This window comes from Lepidochelys kempii, chromosome 1, assembly GCF_965140285.1.
Source record: "Lepidochelys kempii isolate rLepKem1 chromosome 1, rLepKem1.hap1, whole genome shotgun sequence".
Classification (NCBI taxonomy): Eukaryota; Metazoa; Chordata; order Testudines; family Cheloniidae; genus Lepidochelys; species Lepidochelys kempii.
In genome coordinates this window covers 338,608,709-338,624,749 of record NC_136380.1, presented here as the reverse complement: position 1 = coordinate 338,624,749, position 16,041 = coordinate 338,608,709, and the positions used below count along the sequence as shown (strand labels likewise).

Genomic DNA, 16,041 nt, shown 5'->3' with positions numbered 1-16,041 from the left:
ATAATGGTCTCAGCTGGTACCTTGTTAAGCAACTGTTCTTTCACCAACAATATTCATACGTGGGGCATAGTGTTCCTGAAATTTATGAATGACTTTGTTTACCAGTTTGTAGGCCCCTTTGTGCTCCCGCTGGGAAGGTACTGCAGATCTCAATGTTTCTGGACTTGTCAGATTTATCAATGTGGAGGATTGCATCCTCTCCAGTTTCTCTGCAATGTCACTTGGCTTCCAAGAAACTTTGGGGGCACTGTAACTGTCTCTTGCTTTTTTTTTTTTTTTTTTTTTTTTTTTTTTTTTTGCCAAGGTCCCTGCTAGTCTGAAGGTTTCAGGTGGTAATGAATGTGTGAAATCACCCAGGAACCCAGCCTTTACTTCTTGGTTTCAGCCCCACGACTTGGGCCAGGCTTACAATAAGGATTTACCTCTGTCCTCTGGCATGGTATCCTTGACTCCTGTGACTGCTGTTATAATAGCCCTTCTGGCTTGATGGGCCAGATTTACCCCACGTGTAATTCCACTGAGATAACTGGGTTTACAGGAGGGATGAATTTGTCCCTTTGTGCATAAATATATTATTGATGCAAGAACTGGAAATGTTTAACGCTGTGTCTTGTGGAGATTGAGCTAATCTCATACAGTCCACGTTTCTTTGCTAAGAGACTCCATGTCTTTACTGAATGCGAACTTACATTAGTTATGATGAACAACTCCATACATTTTGGTGTGGCAGGAAAATCTCCAGTGCAAACAGAATTCAGGCAGGCTGGAGTTCTTTTGGAAACTGCCACGTGTTTGGAGGATAAAATGTTCATGCTAAAACTTTAGAAATCCTATATAGTACAAGAAAAAACTGGTGTTTTTACCCAGATCTGTATTTGTACTAGAAAGCAGCCACACACCAACAAAATAAAATGGAAACAACATTGGGTGTGCTAGCAGAGACAGGGTTATAGGTGGCCTTTTAACCACCACGTTGTCTAATCCTGCTTAGATCGAGTCTACATTACACAGTGGTCAAAATGCCAGTGTCCTTTGGCACTTTGTTACACTAATGCTCCCATCAGTGCTATCAGTACTGGTCTAAACCAGTGGTAACAACAGTGGGAAGTCAGAGACAAAAAACCTAGAATAGATGATACCATAATTTCAATAGATGAACAATCATGCTCTACACTGACCACCTCTGGTCACCTTTATAAATGATCAAAGGGTTGGAAAACGTGCCTTATAGTGATAGACTGAAGGAGCTTGATGTATTTAGCTTAACAAACAGAAGGTTAAGAGGTGACTTGATCACAATTTGTGAGTACCTATATGGGGAACAGAAATCTGATAATAGAGGCTTATTTTATCTAGCAGACAAAGATATAACAACATACAATGGCTAGAAGTTGAAACTAGATAAATTCAAACTGGAAAAAAGATGCAATTTTTTCACAGTCAGTGTGATTAACCATGGGAGCAACTTGCCAAAGGTTTTGGTGGATTCTCCATCACTGGTATGTTTTAAATCAAGATTGGATCTTTTCCCTAAAAGACCTGCTCTAATTCAAACAGGAACGATTTCAGAGGAGTTCTATGGCAGGTGTTATACAGGAGGCCAGATTAGATGATCACCGTGGTTCCTTGTGGCCTTAGAATCTTTGAGTCCATGAGTTATAAAAGCGAGAGGTGTTACAGTTAAAGATGGCTGTTTGAGAGCAAAGAATCTGTAAAAAGATCTTGTTTTTCTGTTTCAGGATTGCAGGGGACACAGCCCTCAGCAAAAATATCCATGAGTCCGTCAGTGCTCAGATCCGAAAGAACTTTGCAAAAAGCAAATGGAGAGTAAGTGCAACATTCTCAGGGGGTTACACTCCAAGCCAGTAACACTTACCTGTTTTCTAAAGGATGTGCTACCTTCCTGTACACTGAATTGTGTTACAGTCCTTTAAAGGGATGATGCAACATCCTTATTTGTGGCTCAGAATTGTAGATAGAATAGTGCTACTTACATCACTAAGCTACAGCTGCTGTACAGGGGATTGAACCAGGAACCTCCAGACCCAAAACATGTGAGTTGCTATAGCTTGAGCTAAAGAGTCAAGGCCCTGTAGCTGCTGCTAGAACAGATTCCTGTCTTCTGCAGGTTGGACACAGAGGGGCCCGTGAGAGAGAGCAGCGTTTACATAAGCGCTTCTCACTGGCATTAAGAGTTACAGGATCAAGCCTTGAGAAAGGGTTTCATTTTTTATTTTATTTTCTCTGTATCTAGTTTACGAAAGAGTAACTCCTTAACGTTATTATTTTAAAATAGATATCTGACAATTCTGAAAGAAAAGAATAAATTCACAACCAAGTGTTTCAGTGGGTTTGTTTTTTTTTCTCTCTCTCTCTCTTTCCAGCAAGCATTTAATGCCACAGCAGTTGTGAGACATATGAGAAAGTTACATCTTGGCAGTAGCTTGGACAGTTCAAATGCAAGCGTGGCAAGCACCCTCAGCCTGGCCAATCCGCTTCCTGATGGAACAACCAGGAAGGATTGTAAGTACGTGACAGCATAGCAACGCTGCTGCCAACTCCTAGCAGGGTATCGATGATCAATCAGAAGTCACCCTCTGTTGCTCTCTCCTGCAATGTGTGACAGCTTTGACAGCAACCTGGATCAAAGCTCGTATCACTCTGCTTTCCTCCCATCAGCTCTGTGTGAGCCCAACAAATTTGACCCTACGGTATTTTCACTTTCCCCATGGGGGGAGGGGGAGCGGGGACTATTTTCTGATTGACTGTAATATTTACACCTTGGCTGAGACATCAGAATCAGTGGGGAAAATCGGCTCTGATGTCAGTGGACACAAATCGCTTTTATTTTAGTAGCAGTCATACCCTCTTACAACAAGACCAGATTTGGCCCAGTGTCTTGATTGTTCTACATCATGACTGGTATTTCAAAGCTGCCTAAGGGATTGAACACCTGCCCTATTTTTTTTCTGAATGTCAGGGAAGGGTGAGGTGGCAGCAACAGGGATCATTTGGGAGAGTGCAGGGTTTCCTTCACAATGAAGTTCATTTTATACCTACCCTTTGAACGTTGATTTACTCTTCCCTGCTCTCTATCTTTTGAGGTTTTTACATCACAAAAAGCCAATTAAAATGGGGGATATAAATTTAGCCATTAGATCAGGTCCTCTTATATGGAGATTTAATATGTGCGACTGAATAGGCATGCTAATGGCTTATTAAACTGCAAGTTACTGCTCAGTTTTAGTGGTGGTTTAATTGGCTCTTTCTACAGCAACATGCCACAGTGTTTGATTCATTGTACTATTGTACTATGGTGTGTATGGAACTGTATGTTTAGTCCTTAATCACCCTACTCTTTGGGACAGATTTTGGCTGACCCTGCTTTCTCCCCTTCCCACCCCTGTCCACCACCCTGCACCCCTTTGCAAAGTCCTGCCATACTCTGTTCCTGAATGCAAGGAAGTACATAGGGACTCAGTTAAAAGACGTGACAGCCCCCGTTCTGGCATGCGCACCCTCCAGCACCTTGGAAGCACTCCGACTGCATCAGCCAGAATGCCTGCAAGGACTACAACGGCTGCCAAGCCCCTCTGCTTCCTCCCACCCAATTCAAGCAATGTCAGCCAAAATAGAGCTCTTTCCATTTGCATTTCAGGCACCATAGAGATTCATACAGATAATCTTCATCAGTGGAAATATATCCCACTAAAACCTTTTTGCCTGGAACACACCACTCTAGCCAAGTTCCACGTGCTCCAGCAGCTTACAGGAAAGCACTCCTTTTCTCCCAGGTGGTCTTCTTAAATCACCGAACTGTCACCCACATATGAATAATATGATGCCTCTTATCACTTCTAGTGTGGAGCTAAAACATTCTCACCATGGTAGACTGCAGCAGAGAGCCTGTTGCATGAAGATCTGAGGTTTCATTTTGAATCTGAGTACAGTACACAAATGTGGGACCTAAGTTAGACCCAGAGAATCTGATTGCTGATTTCACTGCTAACTGTAGATAACGGAAGATTAAACTGTCACTGCTTCTGATCTCAAATGGGTTTTGATTATTATAATGAGGAAATCGCTGTTCACAATGGTGGTGAAGGGGAGGATGAGACCAAGAACAAAATTCACTTACAGCTGTTACAAATGCTAAGATAGCCCAGTACAGTATCTGGCAGTGGAATGTTGCAGGAATGATGGATTAAGCAGCCAAGGACATTAAGAGTGGACCAGACGTGCTGAGTTGGTTATGTTTGTATGTCACCTGGAATTTAAGGCAGAAAAGAACTGCAAGATTCCCTAGCGTCCCAAACTGAACACAGTGAGAGATCTTACTAGTGAATACACAATAAATTAGAGAGAACAGTTAGAGGGAATGCACCAAGCAGTGGTAGAACCCCAAAGGAACTGCAAATACAACTCATGAAAATAAGGGAAAGTTTATACATCCAATACAATCTGCAGATCAACTGGGTGCTGGGAAAAAGGAATATCTCTGAAGAGCTCTTTCCTGCCTCCTTCTTTCTCATTAGTTTTATGTGGGAAAGAATTTCTTACATGGGAAAAATACTGCACAGCTGCAGATAGATGTACAAGTAGGTCAAGTGACTTGCCTGTGGTCCCACACAAAGTGAGTGACTAAAGAAAATCCAGGTTCTTCCTGCTTCACAGATATGGGGCTTCATTCCCCTTTCACTTTCCCTCATGTGAATCAGGAATAACTCCACTCAAGTGAATGGCTTTTACTCTATATAAGAAGAGGAGAAGCCGAGCTATTCACTGCAACCAACCTTTAGTTCATTGCCAGCCAGTGTAACACATTAGTCTCTCTTCAACCCACTGACCAGTCTTGTTTCAAACAATGCCTCCAAAGTGCCTCTCAAGTAGTGCCTCCAAAGTCAGCTCTCTGTTGGGATTCGGGGAAAGCCATGCTAGCTGTACAGGTTCTGTCATGCAATTCTGGCTGTGCATTGTAATCCGCATGTTTCCCCCGACACAAGAGGGAATCCCCAGAGATCCAGAAAGTGTGGCCATCACTTTCATCTTCTAATTTTTCAAACTTAATTTTTTTTTAGAGAACGTCTGATAGAGGGGGAGTGGAAGAATAGAAATAGGGCACAGAGTTATACAGATTCAGCCCTTCAGCATCAAGAGATGCTTATTAACAATTATATAACAATGAAGCAAATTATGCAGCTCCGTTATTGGAATGTATCTTATTATTCAGATGGCAGTGCTCGAAGTAACAAGCAGCTGTGATTGAATGGCGAGCTACGTAAATCAATTGCTGTCAGTGCTAAGATTTTTAATACTGATTAATACCATTAATAGTAAATGTTATGCTGTCACAAAATATATTGGCCCTCTGCACGTTGGTATTTGTACTGTAATAACAGGTTTCAGAGTAGCAGCCGTGTTAGTCTGTGTTCGCAAAAAGAAAAGGAGGACTTGTGGCACCTTAGAGACGAACCAATTTATTTGAGCATGAGCATGAGCTTTCGTGAGCTACAGCTCACAGGAATACTGCTGTGTGCAGCAGCCCAGGGGACGCACTTAGTTACCGTCGTCGCTAACAGAGTTTCACCGTGAGATGTGCCGTCTCCAACCATGTATAGAGCCAACCCTAGCCGTTTTTGGGGACAAAATCTGTTTGAAGTTGAAGTGCATATTAGAGTCAGTCAGATAATAGGGGGTTGGGTTTGTGGAAATTTTTGACAAAATTTGTTGTTGTTCTTTGTTTTCATTGTAATTTTCTGTAGCTTTTTCTGACTTTTGGTTGAAATATCAAAAACCAAAATATTTTGGTTTTCAGGCAAAATATTTTGGCTTTCAACTGAAACATTTTGGGGTTTGGGTGTTCATTTTTTTGGACCAAATATTGAGGTTTTTGTGGAAAGAAGACACTTTTCAAACACAAAATTTAGCCAAAAAAAAAACAATTTTCAATCAAAAAAACAGTTTCGGCAGAACAATTTTGACCATCCCTGGTGCAGATGTCTGTGTAAGTCTGGGGGATTAGTACAATTCTGGAGGGCTTTTTAAAATCAGAAAACTCTTTATTATAAAAGATGCAATGAGTCTCCAATCAAAAAATATAGCACCATTCTAACTAAATGGGTACCGTAATTGGGCATATTCTCTTCATGATCCATGCATGAAACGCCTATTGATACTGGTGGAAGAAACTGCACATGGAACAGCGGGGAGAATATGCCCCAATGAATCCATAGCTGCTACTTCATCGCTGCAGGAAAAATGGGAAAACCATGCTGGGTTGTCCTTCCAGTGGCTATTTCCTCCCTGCTTTATAGAATGACCCAGGTCATTTCTGGCTCAGCAAATCAGAGTTCGAACAGTTTGCTCATCGGTTTTTCTGCCTTTCCTTTTAGGTATGTCCCCATCTTCTCTCTGTAGTTTTGTTTCTTCTGCTTCTTCGGGTATTTCTGCAGTAGGAGGAGAACGGAGACCCAGGCCAACCACAGTAACAACAGTGCACACGGGGAGCAAGTGATCAGCGGAGGAGGATGGAGACGGGGAAGCCATCGGGTTGAGCGTACCTAGTCCGAGTGATTTCATCCTGCATTGTGCACTCGGCGAAGGACTAGAAGAGAGAAGATTTTTTATGGCCATATTTTATACTGCAATTCTGAAATGTTTCATTTAGCACAAACTGCAATGACTCCAGGGGGAACGGATTTAACAGTCTCTGGTGCTGTATATATGAGTCTAGCAATGTTCTAACTAACAGACGCGCAATCTTTTTCCTGGTGATTTACTCTCTTCTCAGTGTAGGTAACAGTCTATGTTGTATTTTTTTCCCATTAACTAAAAAGGTCTCGGCTGGATTATTTAAATAGAGATAATTTTTGAGAAATAGACTTTTTTTTTCTTTTAGGAAGTACTTCCAGTTGCATCCCTCCTTCCAGTTTGCTGAGGGATAGGTTACTTCTGTAGGTAGAGATTTGCATTGACCTTACAAAACAGGAAGGTTTCAAAGGCATGCATGCCATTTTTAATTCCTAAAATTGGATTGTAAACCTGTCCAGATCTAGGGGTGCCGTTACACTGAAACAATCTGCTTTCCCTCTCTTCCTCCTTCTTGGAAACAATGGTTCAAGCCCTTAGTTCAGCAAGCATGTGAAAAATGATATAATGTCTCATCCTGCAGCTCTTATTCCTTTGCTAAACCCCTTGTGGTTCATCAGGGAGGCCACATAACTAGGAGTCAGGAGAGCCTGGGTTCTATACCATCTCTGCCACTGACTCACCGCTTGAGCTTTGGGCAAGTCACTGCCCAAAATCAAAAATTTCAAATGTGGCTTCTGATTTTGAGTACCTCCAGTTTGGGGCCTCCTAATTGAGAGCTGGTGAGCACTGCAACCCACTGACTTCAGCTGAAGTTATTGGTAGCTCAGCACCAGGCCTAAGGTGCCCCAAGCTGGGCACCAAAAATCAGAAAGCATTTTTGAAAGTTTTGGTCTTTAAAAAAAAAACCAATGCCGTGCCTCAGTTTCCCCATCTGTAAAGTGGAGATAATGATACGCACTGCAATGTGGACGCAGCCAGCCTTTCACTGTGGCCTGTAAGCTACCTGTACCCTATACACCACCGCAAGCATAGAAAAGGCCAAAAACGGGGCACTGTCACTGCTTTATCATAAATGTTTGAAATATCTTGGAACAGAAGAGAAGGCAGTGTTCAGAGCTCACCGCACTTACGAACCTTGTGAGACGTGTCCAGATCTCTACGAGTCATTCCCAGCTTTGATTTTTCTTCTGGGAGGAGAAAAGGTAGAAGGGGAGTTCATGGGAATCAGGCACATTTAAGCTATTACTAGCTCCCTATACCCCAAATACGTCCATCTCCACAGGGAGGCAGGAATAATTTTTCCTTAAACTATTCTGTTGCCACATCCATGTCAGCTATTGTCTGTAAAGAATTAGATGAACCAGTCACACACACATCTGAATGTATACAGCCATAGTGAACATGCTACGAAAAATCATGACATTTACTTTTCATTGAGATTTCAAAGATGTAAGGTGAAATCCTGCCCCTATTGAAGTCAGTGGAAGTTTGGCCATTAACGTCAGAGAAGCCAGGATTTCAAGAAAACCAGGTGGCACAGAGTGCTAGCTCTTTACAATGATGTCATTGCACTAGCCACTCATAAAGATATTACATATAATAGATCTCAGTTGAGTCAGTACTAATCTGTGCACCATTTTCAGTCTGGTGATTTGGAGTATAATTTAACCAGTTTCCTCCAGAAATTCCCAACAACCCCATATCATATTGTGCCTAGCACAGACATTCAAACTATAATGATTTAATGTGAACTCCATAAAACACTAGTGTGCATCTGACTTTCCACTGTGGATATCTGACCCTCCAATATATCACCTTGTAAAACCTCATAGATACGTCCAGTCTCTGACATAATGGGCCAGATCCCCAGCTAATGTAAAGTGGAGTCATTCCATTGAAGTCAATTGAACTACTCTGATTTTCACCAGCTGCGGTTCTGGACCAACATGTGATAGTGACATATCAGAGCACTGATATGCATGTGCAGTTTTTAATAGAGTCATTGCTCTTCAAAGAGGTTATTTGGCTCTGTTCTCAAAGCAAAATCAAAAATCCACAGCCATTAATTTCTAAGAATCAGGTTCAAATGCCTGATACTGGTCTCATTGAAGTCAGCGGTAAATTTCCTGTTGGTTTCAATGGTGCAGAATCCTGCCCCAGATTTGGTAGACAGGAACAGCAGTCAATGCTGTGGGACCTTGTCGAGCTGAGCCCCTCTTATCCAAAATCCTACATTATCTAAAACTGGAGTGGGCCCCTGGACATACAGTGTTTTTCATTTAGGGCCTTATTCATATTCATACTAAGGTCTCTTTACATCTCCCTGGCAGTGTAAAGGGGGATTAAAGTGGCTGTTAATGCAATTTATGCCCACTCTAAGACCCATTTGTGCTGCCAGACTGGTGCAAAGGGACCTTAATTTAAGTCATAATAAGGCCCTAAAAGCCTCAAGTTATCTCAAAACTTCATCTTCCAAATAAATTCTGATCTCAGTTGCACCTGTGTAAATATATGAAGGAACTCGATTTTGAGTCAGTGGAGTTATACCACATTTACACTTGTTTAACCCAGAATTTGGCCGATGGTGCTTTCCTGTATATGCTGCTGCATATAAAATGAAGCTCAAGTGGCCCCTATTTGCATTCTTTTCTAACATCATACTGAAGTTTCTGATTTTGATTTAATTGCTTATAACAATAATCAGAATATGGCATGGTCCAAATTTGTCTTGCAAAAATAAAATGTTTTCCTTCTGCAAAATAAAGAGGAGTGACATACGTAAAGGCGAGTCCATTGCAAGAGCACACTCCCTCAATTGATTTTTGGTCAATTTTCTGCCACTGTCCAGTATGTCTACAATACCGCCCTGCTGTATGCTAATAGTATCACATTTAGCTGTGGCTTTACAACAGTTTCCATTTCATTCTAGCCTGAAAATTAGATTTGTCTTAATGTTATTCCACTGGTATTCCACAAGAACTGGATCATTTTATTATTGCTCTGTTTGGACTAGAACCTGAAGAAAAGGAACAGAAGAAGTTAAAAGTAAAACGTTTCTTTCTGCCAGAAGTTGAGGAGATGGAAAGCTTTTGTTTCTCAAGAACTGTGGCTGGGGATCTGACAGGTATTTGTGGGGAGCAGAGAGCGGAGCTTTTTACTGTGCAGGTGGGAGTGAGGTATGATAAGAAAGCACGGCTGGTTATTTTCCAAGGGGCCATCTCATCAAACCATTAGTGGTTCACTCACTGCATGTGATCTCTATCTCGGAGACTTGCCCATGAGTTATGCTTCTCTGAGTTATGCTTCTCTTAGCTTTATTTGTTTAAGTGGCACCACTGTGATTTGTTAACTTTTTTTTTCCCCTGGACTCCCTCCTTCTAGTCTTTGCTTGCAGCCCCGATTGTTGAATTGTTACCTCCAGAGTCACAGTTCTCATCTGTGACACCAACACCAATGTTCTTGTCAGAAAAACATAAAACTAACCCAGCTAACGCCAGTAGCCTGCCGGAGACTGGTGACTGTAGGCTGCCAGGGAACTTTCTGAGACTGAATGTCAGTTCTGCAGTGTCAATACCACACACTGCTGATTTTGCATTTGACTTTTTATTCCTAAAGCAGCCTAGATTTCCCACTGGATCACCTCTGGAAAGACAAACTGGATATTGGCCCTGCAGCACAGCTAGTGAGGAGGCAGATGAATGGGAAAATACTGACTGGGGCAAAATGAAACTCACCCTCCCCAATTATGCTTTAGTTATTTCTGGGCAGGTAATGTCTCTTCTGCATTGGCCACATACATGCAGGTGCCATCAAACGCGACGGTTCAGAAAAGCTTTATTATTTCACCTTCTTCTAGTTTGTCTGTTAGTATAGTGGACTTAAATTTAAAAAAAAACAATAGTAGACACTGATTCGCTGCTGCTAAGGATTAAATGATAATGTAATGTGTATTCTGTGGGGAACATGATTTTTAGGTTGTTCTGAAAACAGAAATTAAATGGGAACTTTAACATTGACACCAGCTTGAGAAAAAAGGACATATACCCTCTGATCCATGTATTTCCTGGGTTTGCTTTGCTATTGTTGACAACAGTTGTATCTATAACAAATTTCTCTCCTTCACAGCCCTGGTTTATTTTCTCCCTTTTCTGCCTGATCCTTCTTTGACAGCAGAATCCCATGTTTATGACATCACAGTTAGTTGCCATGATGGTCATTGTAATGTCACAAGTGAAGCATTAGGAGAAAAATCTGGACATCACCACGAGAAGGGCCATACAAGTACCTTGATAGAAAAAATCTTGGCACTCGAGGGCAGGGGCTTGCCCTGGGAATCTCAGCGCTGGGGTGGAACTCATGGCGAAAGGAGTTTTACCCTTGCAAATTGACAGCGTGCGATTGGATCAGTTTCATCATTGCTATGCCAGCCACAGACCATGTGACTGGTGTATTCCTCCTCCATAGAAGAGAGTTGTAGATGCGTTTTCATGGTTACAGACCAACGGCTTAGCCTGACTTCTCCCCTAACCCACCCATGCCTACCAAAGACTTTGTAAACTATGGTGCAGGGTTGTGTGATGCAGAAGGGGTATCGTATACTGCAGAATCACACCCTTCCCACTGAATCGGGGCCCTCCATGCCTGCAGGGAGGGTGTGGGGGTGTGTGGATGGAAGGTATCCTGTACTGCAGGCTCAAGCAGGAAGAGCAGATAAGCCATGAGGAAACAAGCCCCTGGTCGAGCCCAAATAGCTTTAGTCATTAGCAAGCAGTGAGAACATTCTGAACAGAAGTGAATGTGGAGGTGGATCTATATTTATCAGATTCAGTGAAACCTGTGGTAAAGTTTCCACCCCCACTAACCAACAACTTCTTGTCTTGAGCAGAGTTGGGCAAATACTGCAAAACATTGGGTTGAATTTACAAACAGAATTTAGACATCTGTGTTTGTTCTCTGCAGATATTCCAGGGAACCAATTTACTGGCTAGAGTGTTTGCAGAGAGAGACCCTGGAACCCCCAGTTCAGCAAGGTACAGAAACACATGCCTAACTTTAAACATTTTTGACTCCCATTTGACTTTAATGGGATTCATCACATGCTTAAAGTTAGGCATATGCATAAGTACCTTCTGAATCTGGGCTTCAAACTGTTGTTTCTGCAGATATATCAGTTCAATGGCACTATTTGTGATCTTCACGTTGCGCACATGCTTAAGTACCTTGCTGAATCGGGGCTAAATAAATACCAGAGAATATTCATGGGAAGGGAATTTTGCATTCATTATCATGACCATTTGAACCAGAAACCTGATTCTAAGAATTATGCTCATCCACTCAAAGAACAGAAACCTATCATGTGACTTGTGCGTCTAATTAAACAGTATCAAAATCAAATGCACCAGAATGTTCACTAATACAAAGTAGTATCCAGCCAGTAATTTCAAGTAACAGATATAGGAGGGAATTGCAATCTGCTCTTGGACATTTGGTGAAAAAAAATTCATTTGGTAAATTATTCAACAGAAGATTATTCACCCAGCAGTAGTTTTATGTGATCCCTGAAACTTATCCCAAATTTCCAGCTATATCAGTAATATCTTACCCTTAGATTCATGTCTGCTAGACAATTTCTTTAGTGTGTGTGCAATATCCCCTTGGTGTGATTACTTATTTTATACAGATTTCACGGATATTTAAAAGTTTGCCCCAAGACATAAATTCCTATTCTGGCTTCACTTAAGATTGTATCCATATAAACTACATTTGTAATTAAGTGTATGAGCTTCTTAATATCAGATGCTATTTTTCAGGACCCCACCTAACAAAACAGCTGATCAGTGCATTGATCTTTGGTTTCTATTAGCGAATAGCACGGTCAGATTCACGGTGCCTACATTTTTCCATGATAGAGAGGGAAAACAGGGCATGTGTGCTCTGAGTGTCGTGAAAATCACTGCTAAACTCACAATGACATGAAAATATCCAATTAATGCATGATACTGCACGGCATGTATTAAATTGTACTATTTCTACATTTCCCAAGCCTTTGCTGTAAACACATTCTGGACCCAGTCCCCTGGGGTTTCTTTTAAGTTTGGTTTTGAAATGACTATATGTATATCTGTGTAACCCGAAATCCATTGTTATCTAGCGCTAACTGCAAAAGCTGATGTTTTGTGAACAAAACACTGCAAAGCCTGAGAATGTATTTTGTCCTTTTACTAAATGCTGTGCAGTTTTTAAGGAAAGATCACTATCTAGAGGGGCTTCATTCTATGCACCCGTCAGTTACACCTGTCTTGGTGCAGGGAAATCAAACTGTTGTGGGTTTTTTTTTCACATATGCTTAAAAAAATTATCTACAACTAAAATCCCTTGTACTAGATCTACTGCACAGTGAGGGCTGCAAAGCAAACATGTTAGTTGTATCTATGTCTCTGTGCTTTAAGATAACAGGAAAACTTAGACTGGAATGTAGGCTCAGTCGATTCATATTTTCCCCCTTTTCCTGAGAAGCGCTTGGAATTTGGCTTTTGCAGATCAGTTGCAGAATGCTCTGTTGGTGTGGACCGAGCCAGTTGCTGACTATCTTAAAGTCGTGTTGTTCCCAAAGCATCAAGTGTCAGAACTTTTTTTTTTTAAGTTGCATTTAACCCATTGCGCTCCATGCGTTCAAGCCTGTATTTATCAACAAAAGACTTCAGCCCTATTTTCTGTACCACCTGGAAATGATTCTTGTCTTCTCTTCTGCTGATCGCTCTCTGCAAATCATTTGACTCATGATTTCCTTTTCTGAGGCTGGACAAGAGAGAGGAGGTCACACAGCTCTCAGTAACGGTGCTGAAACCCCACTCAACTAATCAGCTGAGAGTGTAATTTGCCTGATTGCTCAGTGTTTGCTCTTTATATTACAGAAGAGTTGGACATTACTGAAAGCTCAAAATCCACAAAGGGAGCCAGCTGAGAGCTATGAAATTGCTTGCCCATAGGAAGATGGGTTCACTCATTTCTTCACAATCAATTTCCCTGGAAGCAGCATGCTTGGCAGGGGAATTTCAGCAAAAGTAAGGCCAGGGTGATGTAGGGAGTGAGTTTAAAACCTTCTAGCTATTTTGAGAGTCCCAGGTGGGACTTTCTCCTACCCTTGCAGCCCTGCACAGGGGCTGACTAGAATCCCACTGGAAAGCATAATCCCTCGCTCCTCAATGCTTTTGGTGTTAGCATCACAAGATGAAGCAGGAGTTGCTCTTCCTGCTGGCTGAAAGGGTACAGGGAGGGGTGAAGGGGAATGGTTATGCTATGGCCCTGCCCTCCGCATTAGCCCACAAAGCAGTGGGCAGTGTGCTGGGCCTTCTGCAAAGTCTCAATTCAACAAAGAATTCCAAGCACATCAGTCTCCCTGAAGTCAACAGAATTTGTGTGCCCTAAAGATAAGCATGTGCTTATGCGCTTTGTGGAATCAGGGCCCAAGGGAGACAGAGGTGCTGCTGTGCTGTGCACACAGAGGAAGTCCTCAGTCAGAATCCCTCCCCCATCACCCTCTACACCCACCAAGCACAGCCTGGGGTCACAACGGCTGAATCTTGCCCTAGGTGAGAAAGCCAGGTCAGTATTTACCACCTCTTTATTCATACCCAGCTTCTGCAGCCCTGACATCCCACTTACTTGAGTAGAACATTGAACCAGTCATCATAATAGTCCCTTCTGACCTTAATATCTATGAATTAGCTCAGAGTGAGTTACTAGGTGACTTGTGTTTCTGCTCATCCAGGCCAGTGATGTTTCTGAGTCTTTGCTTCTGGGTGGGAAGCAGCATTTCTGCATTTTATTTATTTTTAACATTTGGCTTGGGACAAAAAAAGACCCAGCCTGCCCAGAGGGAAATTTGGGAAGGATTCCCGAAATAGCACTCGACTGCAAAACATCTCTTGGTTTATTTTTACAAAGATGCGAGCATGTTTTATTAACAAAAAGGAATGAAAAGCTTACAATTTTAATCCAGGAATGTCAGTGTGCCTAATATTACAGGTCTTGTGATTGATACAATTTCATAACAACATCCTTGTCCAAATGAGGGAAATAGTGTATTTACTCCATGCATGTACTAAGGCATTGCAAAAAGTTTAACCTGCGTAATGGGTTTGCGAATCTGCAAATTGTTAATGGGGCTACGTCGCAAATGATTCTCTGCCTTGACAATCATGTATACATATCGAGATTTCTATCATAATGATAAGTGAAAGGGATGATTAATTGTTTTCCTCCAATAAATCCAATTAAATCATTATGAGCTGAAGTGTCTTACTACTTTCAGGTACACAAATCCTTCTGCATGTGTGGGAGAGGAAGAAAATTGTATGGCTGAGATGATTATAACATGTAGCTCTTATCCTCAGTAGATCTCATAGGAGGTCAGCACCATTATTCCCATTTTACAAATAGGAAACCTGAGGGGTGAAGTGACTTGACCAAGGATACCCAGCAGGCAAGTACCAGAGCTGGGACTAGAACATGGGTTGCTCGAGTAGCATGCCAGTGCTCTATCCACTAGGCTACCCTGTCTCCTGTTATTGCAGTAGTTACAAAATTTTAATGAGTAAGAGATGTAATTTTGGGAACAAATATTTAAAAAAAAACAAACATCCTCTTTCCTCAGCCTCATCTTAAAGTAAACTTTGATGATTATAGGTGGTGTGACAAAGTTCCTCCTCTACCTTGGTGGGTCCTGTGCTTATTGGCAGATTTTGCTTGCCTCAGAGATTCACAGTAGCCCTCAGTTTGGCCACTTTTGTGGCTCAAATCTGCCATTCACTCAGCTAACCTCATCACTGGCCAGCATGGGGAAAAGGAAGGAGAACAATCCCCGCAGTCTCTGCTAGTCCACCTAGTGGGTCAGGGGACAGGCCAGGGACCTTTCCCTCTGGTGGGACCCACAGTCCAAGTCAGCTCCTCCTGTATCCAATAGGAGGATGGGGGGAACCCAGGCCCACCCTCTACTCCAGGTTCCACCCCAGGGCCCTGTGGATTACAGCTGTCTATAGTGTTTTGTGTAACACCTGTGCGACAGCTACAACTCCCTGGGCTACTTCCCCCTGGCCTCCTCCCAACACCTCCTGTATCCTCACCACAGGACCTTCCTCCTGATGCCAGACAGCATTTGTACTCCTCAGTCCTCCAGCAGCACACCTTCTCACTCTCAGCTCCTTGCGTGCACTTCACTAACTGGAGTAAGAGCCTTTTTAAACCAGGTGTCCTGATTAGCCTTAATTAATTCTAGCAGCTTCCCAATTGGCTACAGGTGTCCTAATTAGCCTGCCTGCCTTAATTAGTTCTAGAAAGTTCCTGAGTGTTCTGGAATAGTCCCTGTTATTTTACCCAGGAAAAAGGGACCTGCTTAACCTGGAACTAAGGTATCTACCTTCAACCACTCTTTTGTAGCCATCTGGCCTG

General features: G+C 42.2%; 1 protein-coding gene across 2 annotated transcripts in view; it reads left to right on the top strand.

Moving 5' to 3' along the window:
• Window positions 1-14,876, top strand: part of CAMK1D (calcium/calmodulin dependent protein kinase ID) — a 378,222-nt gene extending 363,346 nt beyond the window's left edge. Inside the window, exons 9-11 of one of the 2 annotated variants that reach the window (XM_073328749.2) lie at window positions 1,740-1,827; window positions 2,385-2,523; window positions 6,393-14,876. In XM_073328749.2, coding sequence (XP_073184850.1) covers window positions 1,740-1,827; window positions 2,385-2,523; window positions 6,393-6,514 — 349 coding nt within the window. In that variant the 3' untranslated portion in view covers window positions 6,515-14,876. Of the gene's footprint in view, window positions 1-1,739; window positions 1,828-2,384; window positions 2,528-6,392 lie in introns of both variants that reach the window. The other variant, XM_073328750.2, reaches the window with a different exon arrangement.
• The last annotated feature ends 1,165 nt before the right edge of the window (window positions 14,877-16,041 follow it).